The 11374-nt window shown below is 34.0% G+C and overlaps 1 protein-coding gene across 1 annotated transcript; it reads right to left on the bottom strand.

Annotated features, from left to right (window-relative positions):
* Positions 1–5960: 5960 nt before the first annotated feature.
* On the bottom strand, positions 5961–8221 carry LOC136985862 (uncharacterized). The gene is made up of 8 exons (XM_067283233.1): positions 8075–8221; positions 7731–7781; positions 6940–7008; positions 6798–6857; positions 6658–6729; positions 6503–6550; positions 6349–6423; positions 5961–6254 (listed from the first exon to the last, which is right to left on the bottom strand). The coding sequence occupies exons 1-8, from the start codon at positions 8162–8164 to the stop codon at positions 6198–6200; spliced, it is 522 nt and encodes a 173-aa protein (XP_067139334.1). The 5' UTR covers positions 8165–8221; the 3' UTR covers positions 5961–6197.
* Between the last annotated feature and the right edge of the window lie 3153 nt (positions 8222–11374).

The following is an 11374-nucleotide window of genomic DNA, read 5'->3' as shown; positions in this document are numbered from 1 at the left end:
ACAATAAAGTGTATTCCATGATTTCCTATTAAGATACATAAACGTTGATGTTTGGGTATTACTGGAATCGATAAAATAATTGTTTAACTCTTTACTTCTATAGAAATGGTCGAATTTGTACAGTAAATTTGTCGCGTTTAAACGATATTTAGATGGAACAGCTGCATCGATTATATTTGTGTTAAATTTAACAGAATCATTTTATAGAATTTTATTGAGTCTATGAAATTCCTATTCGTTTGTTTTCTACGAATTTAAACATTTATATACAATTTAAATTATACGAAACGGTTAAATTGAAAAATGGCAAAGTTTCGAACGACTGTCATCCGATTTGGCGGCGTTTTGTAATATTTAGGGTGACCGGTTCCTTAACTGCAACATTTCAGAAAGCTTTCACCACAAGACGATGGATACTTTTTCAGTATCAAAAGTTAAAAATGTTATAAAAGTGAAATTCTTTTAATTTTAAATAAGTAGAATCTTAGTTTTCTTGAATAACATGATTTAAGTATAAATGAAAGTAATTGACCAGAACCCAATAAGCAACCATACAAACGTTGACACTTTGTCAAATAAGCAATATGTTTAACTTCAGATAAATTTTATTCTTGTAGGTAATGTTTTATTATGTAAAGTTTACAATTATGTGTTATTGTCAAATATCAAGATCAATTTGTATTAATAAAGAAAATTTTAAATATTTCTTGTGTTTAAAAAAGTAAAAGAGATAGGATAAGGAACAGAGCACGTTCATTCTTAGCTCTCCTCTTGGGCCTCATATTTCGGCGGCTCTGTTTGCAATGGAATTTGCTGAAGTCTGTATACAGTACAAACGAAATATCACTGTCACAGCTTTGGCACACTCAGCATTTGATTTTATTTGACTCTTAGCTATTACAGTGGAGGGTACACTTATCCATATTAATGGGAACAGTGCACCCTCCAGCATTCTTTTTTAAAAAGTAACACTTTCATTTGAGACTTGAGATATTTCCGATTGTACCTACAAAACCATGTAAGTTATTTTAGCGATAGTTTTTCAAAATCAGGTAATCTTTGCCTCACTGGGTGAAATTTTCAAATTTTAGAAGTGTGAGTGCATTTACTCGTTGATCTTAGGGCTGTTCATAAATTGCGTCCACATTTTTCTTGAAATTTTTATTTTCCACCCATTGTCCCAGTTTGTACAACTTTCCATACGGAAACTTTTACAAACTGGGACAATGGGTGGAAAATAAAAATTTCCATAAATGAATCCATACTGGGACTCGCCCCCAGTATGGATTCATTTATGGATAGCCCCTTATGCGAGTAGTTGTGCTTGCCCATTGACATCTGAGAATTCATTGATATGAATGGGGTCTCGCTATGCTGTAAGCAAAAAGTGCATGCGGGATCATCTTATCCAGTTTTATCTGATCCTTGTCAACAGTGTTAGGATATCAGTTAGTATTTTATTCAAACATTCTATTAGTCCGTTACATTTTGGGTGATACGCCGTCGTAAGAAGTCTCTCTACGTGTAATATTTTGCACACTTGCCACACCATTTTTGATGTAAAATTTGCGCTTTAATCTATTAGTAATTGCTTTTGGTACGGGAAGTGTTGTATGACTTGTGTAACAAATGCTTTGGCGACTATCAGTGGCATAGCGTGGGTGTCAGCCGCTCGGGGAGGAGGAAAATTTCGCCGCCCCCTTATTTAGGTATCTCAATTCAAAAGACTAAAATATACAGTAATTCTAAAGAACTTTTCGGCTAAGAACAATCATCATTATTGTGTATTGTGAAATTTTGCCGCCCCCACTACGCTACGCCACTGGCGACTATAAATTATATCAGATATTGGGACTACTTCAGCCCATCTAGAAAAGTGGTCCACGGATACTAAGGTATTTATTGTCATTGTGTTTGGTAGAAAAGGGGCCTTGAATATCGAGAGCGGTTCTCTTGAAGGGTTTGGATACCTTTGGGAAAATGTATAGGAGCGCTTGATGTCCATAAACCGGTGTCGGTGTACAGCACATTTCTGACAACTTTGATAATAATGAGTAATTTCTTTATTCATATCAGGCCAATAAAATAGTGCTTGTAATTTTTTTCTCAATTTCTTTGTGCCTAAATGTCTTGAACTCAAAATCATGAAATATTTTTAAATGTAAAAAAATCTAGCAACTGGTTAACTTTGCTTAACTTTCCCGGTAACATTTAAAATTTTGGTAGTGCCATCTGTTACGATATGTAATTTTAAAAACTTTTTACATTTTTAATTATTATAAAATGGCAAAAAGCTTAATTTGAGGGTAGGGATGGATTTAAAAAAAAAAAAACTTGCAAATGGTAATAACGAGTGAAATCGTCATCAAGTCCGACCCTACTCAAGATATGAAACACGGCCGGCCCTCTTTTGTTTCCACTCCGTCGGCTTTAAATCATCAAAATTTAATAGCATCAATCCCCAAATAAACAATCCTCCCTGCAAAATTTCAGAAATTTTCGACAAAAAGCACAGGAGTTATTCAACTTCAAACAGTGAACAAAGTCGTGCACCCCACATACAAATTAACATTCATATATACAGAAAAAGAAAACTTGAATGTTTTTGCATTTCTCGTTTCAAAGTGCCCTGAGTCGAAAAATGTAAAAATCTTGGGGGTCATATTTTGACTGATCTCTATACTTTGCCAGGAAAGTAAAAAAAGGAGTCAGTGACTTCGTTTTCGATATACAAAGATATTAAAGTGACAATGCCTTTGTTCTCCAATGCGACTGAGCGCTCTGATGGAATTTAGGCCTAGGGATCAAAAATAAAAACGGTATTGCGTCCGTTTAATGGAAAATAGACGCGAAAAAACGAACAAAACATAAGAACAAGTGGCAAGTGTCTCCCACGTCCGGCAGGTACTGTACAAGGATCACTTCCTTTATGCGTAATAGATGCAGGGATCGCTTTTTTCTCCCGCTTTTATTCTATCGCGATGTCCAAGTTTTCTCTTTCTATGCATCCTATATATTTTCAACTCCGGCAATTAAATTATACAGCATAATACACATAAGTAATATATCTTTTACGCCTTATTTATACACTAAAATGTTAAAATCTTACACCGAGTTACAATAGAAAGTCATATCTATTTAATAGTACTAAAAATTAGTCAGAGACTTTCGAATTCCATATTTGGCTAAATTTCATAATTTCAAAAAAAATGATAAACATCTTTTAGAATAAATCGCATTTATATAAACTGTTACAAAGAATTTTAAAAAGAGCACATCTCTCTTTTAATTTCCACATTAGTTTCTCTGAGTGTCTCCAGATGGTGCTGACCGAGTAAAATTAAAAATAAGGTTTATGTTAAACATTTAGTGTATTTTACTGTCCGTATTTATTGCGTTAAATCAAAAGAACATTATATTACAATAAAATATAAGCTTTTTTAACGTAACCAATTTATTATAAGTCATATCTACAATGCAGATTAAATGATTAGTTAAGAAAAACGTATTTTGCAAAATAAATAAATACTTTTTATTTTTACATCAATAATATCTAGATTCAAATTAATGGAAAATTGCACGTGTTGACTTCAGTAAACAATGGCAATGTCCACGGACGTCCGCAGAGGGGGGGGCAAACTTTCACAAATTATAATCGTAAAAGTAATCGAAATACCGTATTAGCCCGAATATAACGCGATATTTTTCGACCATTTATTTTCCGTTAAAAAATCGACTCGCGCTAAATTCGGGGTTTAAGTAATGGAATGTCAAGGACATTTTCCTACAGAGATTGAAACGCGACTGAACGTCAGACCTAGCTCGACCGACCACTTCAAAACAACCGTGTGATCTAGTTAGTAGGCCTGCGCTTTTGTTTGCATAGCGCTACTATAGTAAGGCTGTTTCCGCGTGTTCGAAGTTCGTTAGTCACGTGATTTTTCGACCGCCTTTTAGTCACGTGGGCTCTCACAGACGCCATTTTTTATCTTAAAATTGTGAAATTTTTGGCTTCGCTCGAAAAATTATTATTACATCTTTCTTTTCTTTATTTTCTCTACTTTTAAACAATGTAAAATATTTGTACATTGACAAAAATGCTTTATTTGTGTCGAATTTAATGTAATTTGATACGTAAAACGCAAAAAATAAACATATCAAATTTCAACTCGCTGTAATTTATCTCATGTTTCACCGATTGCCATCGGGTTTGTTTGTAAATGGGGAAGAAATATGACTCATTCAAGTTAAGTCAGTAGAAATTTCGTACTACTGCGAGAAAATTTGTTAATAGACCCGCTTTATCCCCTAACGCGAAAGTCAATAAACGCTAATTGTTTTATAACCCTATTTTCAAATGCTTCTTTCGGAGTTGTAAATCGACCAATTGACTAAGTTTTTATTTTGTTTTACTCAGAAAAATGTTGTGTTTAAGATTTAACAGATATTTTCTTTACATTTTTACACACAAATTTTATTTTTAATTTTTTATGTGATATAGTCGTGTGTTAGGCTTAACTCGATCATTGACATGAATGTAACCTGTGTTATTAGCTATAAATACCTAAATAAATGCTTATCTGATTGAATTTTACTTTCTTTGAATTCTTTTATGAGTATTATTTTTTTTTTCTAAATATCTTTATGAAAATTTTGGAGTCGCGTTAAATTCGGGGTCGCGTTATATTCGGGCTAATACGGTATGTAACCTTACACTCGATCATGGGACAATTTGATGCAATGCTGTATTCTATAATCTACTTGTGAAAACTTCCCAAAATTTAAATAATTTGATTTTATTTGTATATGGCAACGCTACACGTGAGATATCTGCCCAGGGGATGCCTCCCGGACGACTTTTTTTTTTTTTTTGAGAAACTGCTCCCTATTTTAGGTGTTACTAACGTGAAGAAAATCCGGAAAGCTCTACGTGGAGCGGAACCCACGACCGAACTCCCAGTGTTCAGTGAACGGAACCCCGCTTGGCCACTGGTGAGCCAACTAAAAATTTGTACGAGTAAAAATTTCACAACTTGAAAGCGTTTTGAGATATGTCTCCCAATCTTTAATATCTCCCGAACCAACGATCCGATTTTCTTGAAAATTTTTGAAAATATTTTCCCCCGATACACAAACCTCCCTGCAAAATTTCAGAATTTTTCGACAAAAGGTACAAAAGTTAAACTTCAACGCGGATGAAGAAAATCGTGCCACCAACAAAGCAACACCCATATATACAGAAAAAATCTCCAACTTTTTTGCATTTCTCGGCGTTTCAAAGTCCCGAGTCCAAAAATGTAAAAATCTTCGGTGGGAGATTATTTTTGATCGATCGTCATACTTTATTCCGTTGCATAACAGCGGGGAAAGTAAAGCTGAAAAATTGATATGTCCGTCTATAATTGGTGCTGTGGAATGGAATTTTTATAATTTATACAACTTTAAACTTAATCAAGTCGTGGCTCGAGTTGATTACGTGAAAGAGAAAGGCTTTGTTAAAAGGCAAGAGGGTGGTTTTTGGTTAAACTGACGTAACCAAAGCCAAAGGAAGATAAATTTTTATGTCTAATGATTTATTCAAAAGTTACTACTATATGAAATGAAATCTTTTTAATTAGAATTCGATTTTACTACGTAGTATTTTTATTCCAAGGTCGAATATTTCCTCTTTGTATATTTTCAAATCATTGTCATAAATTTAAATTCTTTTTCACTGTCCCATTGTCTCTTGGATTTTCTATATCTATCAATAGATCTAAGGGAACTTCTGAATTTAATATCGATAGCCTTTAGATATTGATTAGTGTGAGTTTTGCTTTTTTTTTCTTTTCGCACAAAAGTGATAAAGTTATTGTGTGCAAGTAAAACGTAGAAAACAATCAAAATAAGTAAATAAATCCCTGTAAATGAAAATCTTATGATAACAGGATATATAAATAATGACGCTAGAACCAAGCAAATATTTCTACAAAGACAATTTTATTTTAACAATACCAAAATCAAAATGACGGCTGTACACTTGACATCGTAGTTCAACCGACTATACATATAAAACTACTGTACTGTACATTTCGATTCAAAATATACACAAAATTAACTTCGCCGATTGAAACTTTAACATTGAAAACCGTAGTCGTTAAATTTTGAGAATTAAAGCAAGATTCGGTCCGGGCTTCTCTCTGTTTTTAAATTTATACTTAAGGAGATGGTGGCGGTGGTGGTGGGGGTTGATTAGCTACTTGGATACCGCATTCCTGCCAATATTAATAAAAATATTAGTTAAATGTTAAGAGAGACAGAATCGTGCCATAAAAGTTATTATCGATACATTCGAATAAGAGTCCATACCTTGGAAATGTGGAAATCCATGCAAGCCTGATACATCTGTATTTGTTCAGCGTGATTGCCAGGGAATCGTTCAGCCTGCAAAATAATCAAAAAAATAAGTAGTAATTTTGAATATTAAAATTCATTATAATTGACACATAATACGCCAACTTACGGCCTCTTTTTGGCAATCCTTGTGTTTGTTTATGACTTTCTCTTCGATCTAAACGAAAATAAAAGAAGTTAGACCTGTTTTACGAATAAATTGTATACCAATTTCATAAAGAATTAGATGTTCTTTAACATTAGATAGAATCGCATCAATTTTACCGGTTTATCCAGTTTCTTGTCTTTCAGTTCTTTTTCTGCTTTGTCGAATTTGTAACTTCCGTCATCGTTCAACTGGAAGACAGAAATGAATATACGGCCACTGTTATATGAGAAATTCTTAAGAGATGGAGAATGCTTACCCATCCTTCCTTCTTAAGACCACAGTCAGCTATTTTGTCTCTGTGTTCGTCAATCTGTTCCTATTATTTGAAAAAAACAATTGGAAATTAAACTAGGTCATCTACATCGCAATGAATAAATAACTAAATACACATTACTTACTCTAGTTACTTCACCGGCAGGAGGTGGATATTCTTTAAGGCATTCTTGGATCAGTTTTGATTTTTGTTCCTGATAAAAATATTCAATATTGAAATCGTTGTTAAAATTTAACGTTAAATATGACGTTAATGGATAATCTGTGTATAAAACAGCCGGCTTCGAATCGATTGTACTAATCGGTATCGCACTCGGGAGGACCTCATTTAGGATTGTAATTTAAGCAAAGGAAAGAAATTTTCATTCGAAAGAGGAATTTTCACTGTTAGAAGTTAAATATTTAATTCGCTGGTCACCATTAAATATTATCTTAAAGAAATGGGAACGTAATTCGAAATTCGAAAGAGGTTCTAACTAAAATGAAAATAAAAAGACTTCCCACGCAAATTCTAGTTGCAGCTCATTAGAATGCAGAAAACGATTGCTCTACTTCTATCAGATAGTTTTTGAATAATCTAATTCTTTAATAGATTAGGTTTTCTGTTCGGTTTTTCTTTACATTTCTTTTCTTTCGTTTTTCCCAACCTATATACTAGTTAGGTGTATGCACTGTAATTGTTTTCGATCCGTCTTTCCGATTGCATGCAGATAACTAAGGAAATGTTTTTCTTTTCTATTCTATCCCTTAGCTGTGTCAGAAAATTTCATTAGAATATTCTCTAGGTCAATTTCAGTCAACATAATTTAAAAAAGAAGATTTCTAAATCCGAATATTAGTAGATTTGGAAGTCAGTCGTTCTTCCTTACGTAGATGTAATAATATAGATGAACAGTAATAAATAGAAAATGCTTACTTTTTCCTCGGTAGACGGTTTCAACTGAACACACTTTCCCCAGTCGATTTCCTGAAAAATAATTCCAATTAACTATCTTCCACTCGACAAATAATTAAATCGTATACTAAATAAATTGAATTTTTTGCTAATTATGCGATAGATTTGTAAATAATTAAAGCAAATAGTAAATTCAAATTAAATAGAAGTCCATAACGATCGAAAAGATAAAGTAAACCGTAATATAGATTCTCAATCGAGTCCGAGCTTACTTCATCCGGATATCCTACGGGATTAAAATTATTAACAGAATTTATTTAATTCTTATTAAATATCGAATTATTTCCTACGACGAGAGAACTTACCGGGGGTGGTCCTCTAGGACCCGGCGGAGGAGGGCCTTGCTGTGCAGAAACAGCCGCCACCGCGACTACGAGGAACAAGAAGATTTTCATCCTGCAAAAGACAGGTACTGACCGGCACGGGACGGCCGGTCACTTATATCGGCGTTCTGACCCCTCCCGACACCATTACGCAACGCTCGACCGAGACAATCACTGGTCGCCCGACAAACTCGTCGACACCCGTAGTCCTACTCCTCCCCCGTTCCCCTTCAGCCGTGCGTGTCGGCCGGGAAACTTTACTAAAGTATACGATTACAATTCCGAAAATCGCGGTTAATTCGACAGCGAACAATGGGGATCGATTCTTCGAATGCAGTTTTCACTTTTCTCCAATAATCGCTGGAAGGGGACGACCCGAGATTTTAGGATATTCCTCTTACGGATCCCCGGAAAATTTCCATATATATTTTTTTTTTTTTTACCAATGGCGTGAAACGTGGATAATGCGAGTATATCCTGCCTAGCATTTCTCCAATCGAGCGCTCTGTCGATTTTCTCGTCGGAAGGTGGTAGAAAATTTCGATTTCGACCTTGGCCCACTTGTCGTCTTCCGCCGACGTCTTTTGGCTCGCGTTTCATCTCGCTCGGGGCTACCAGTTCGGGCGTGGTGGCACCGATGCCGATCGTTTCTCGGTCGAACCGCCCTTCTACGGCCACCTGCTAACCTGGCCGATTGACCCGGGGCGTCGTGACTCAACTTTCTCGCCTTCCGTCAGGTATTCTTCGGAATCGATGCTGACGAAACGTTCCTTATGTAATAAAGATAAAGGAGAGAGTGAAATGAGCCTTTTCTTTCTCACTTACATCGTCCAGCGCTTTAAATCGACGATAGTCGAGGAAAAAAAACACTTGGTGTAAGGAAAAAAAGAATAGGGATAAAACTAATTAAAACTTCACAAATAATAGTTAAAAAGAAAACTTTAGATTATGGAGCGATGCGCCTATGAACTTTATCGCTAGATGAGATTTAGTTCCACTTATTTACCAGCTTTATTTAGAACACATTAAATATGGACGAAAACACGATCCGATCTTTTAACCAATTTTTAGAGTAGCGATTTCTACTCGATGCAAATATTCTACTGCGAAATGTTATATTCATTATAATCGATATTGCACTGCTCATTTCTAAAAACAATCTAAAAATTATATAACCAGACATTTTTATATTTTTAACTAAAGAGGGAATTTTTTCCGTTCTCAGAAATGAACGTAAAATATAAACCATGTTAAAACCATAAAGAAAAATAATAATATGAAAAGATGTGCGTTGTTTGTGTTTATAAGAACATTTTTACTTAAGTTATATTAAATTTTATATTTTAAAACTTTATAGTTAAACATTATTCTATTATTATATCAGTTGATATAATGTAATATTCAGTTTATATATAAACTTCTTAAGACGATTTATTACGAATTTTCTAATTACGTTTTATTACTTTTCCAATTGAATAGATTTAATTTGTAAAAAAAAAATAAATAAAATAAAAATGATTTTTTAATTGGAAAAATGGCGCGAATCCATTCTAAAAATGTGTTTCTCTCTCTCTTTTTTTGCTTAGAAACGATTAATTTGTATTTTTCATTTGATAATTTGTAAAATATTTGCTTTTATAAAATTTAATACTTATAGAAAATATTTTATGTTTTATATTTTCCGAAATTGAAGATTAATAAGGTTTTATTTTATTTTTATTGTCCCAATTCGCTTTATATTCATTCCTGGATTTCCTACATTAGGCTCTACGACTTATACAGAATATTAAGCAATATCAGGTTTACATATAAAATCTGGGCATTTTTACAAAATTGACCGATTAAAATATTTCACCTTTCTTTTGAATAAATGTATATATTGATAATAAAACGTTTGATTTGTTTTCAATGACGAATTAAGTCCAGCGACAGACGTTATACAGAAACGTTCTTAGAGACAAACCAGTTCAGCAATGAATTAATACAGCCTAGATTATATAATTAAATATTCATTCAGAAAGTAAAGCCATATAATTTTCGTTATTTGAAATGATTGATAGCGAACGATCTTTTAATCAGTTCGAAATTAACGTTAGAGATTAAAATTCTCTACGAATAACAGTTACATTAGTGACAAAAAGCCTTCGTATGTTTTCCCCTAAATTTCCATTCCGGTTTCATTTCTGTATAAATTATTTATTTTTACTCAATCCACTCGTTTATGAACTGCTACAAATACTGCGAAAAGGCTATCCTGGTTGACGATCGAGTTATATACAATGAACGGAACGACGAAAAATGTGTTTTAATATTATAAAAGTACACAGAAAATGTCAGAGGAATGGAGACGAGGAAATCCACACCGAAAAATGTCTATAATAAAGAATTTCGGAGCGTTTTCTCCCAAACTCATCGATACGGAACGTTTCTAATTATTGTTCCTTTCTACTACTCAAAAAAGCCTATCGAATGCGTTTGCCAATCGCTTGTTTGCGATCGTCAGCCTTTCAATCTCTACTCAGAATTTGCTAATTCGATTAAAAGCGGGAAAGAAAAACCAAAGATTTTATCGACGAAAAGCTCGAGGTCAAATAAATAGAAGGTGTATAGGAATTCCCCTTGTCGTTAATTCCTCCGGGAATACCGGGAGCTTTAAATCATTAAGCAGGCTCGGCGCAATCAATTTGCTATAAAGCTGTGCATTTAAATAAATTCTGGGATGTCGAAATCGTTATCTGTCGCCCGCGAAAAATTGCGAAACACTTTTCATCGTTTAATTATTTTCGATTTTTTCTTTATTCTTCGCTACAATAGAGAGACGTGGAACGAATTCTAAAATGCACGCTATTTAATTACTGGTAAATGTTAGATTTTTCCGTTAACGTGGATTCGATAAATGACGATGACGTCGGACTATCGAACGTGGCGGATAAGAAGAATAGCTTTTAATACGAGTTCTTGTCGTTTACTGGTTTCGACTCCACACGAATCTTAACGGCGAAAAGAAATCTAGATTTGAAATGTTTATATTGTTCGTTGTCATCTGTATGATTACAGATGACAACCAATCTGATTTGCACTTATTTATTCATCCTCCGTTCGACATTAGCGGAGGCCGAATAAGAATACGAATCGAAAATTACGAAGGATGCTGGAATTAAGAGATTAGCTCGGAATGGCGATCAAAATTTCCAAAAGAATTAGCGAAGACGGCTGTCAGAATCGTTACTTATCAAACAGCTTCTGCCAAATTTGGCCTGATGCCAATTCAATCTTCATTGA

This window comes from Centruroides vittatus, unplaced genomic scaffold (assembly GCF_030686945.1).
Source record: "Centruroides vittatus isolate TY-2023 unplaced genomic scaffold, ASM3068694v2 contig_980, whole genome shotgun sequence".
Taxonomy (NCBI): domain Eukaryota; kingdom Metazoa; phylum Arthropoda; class Arachnida; order Scorpiones; family Buthidae; genus Centruroides; species Centruroides vittatus.
This window is presented reverse-complemented; position numbering and strand designations above follow the sequence as displayed.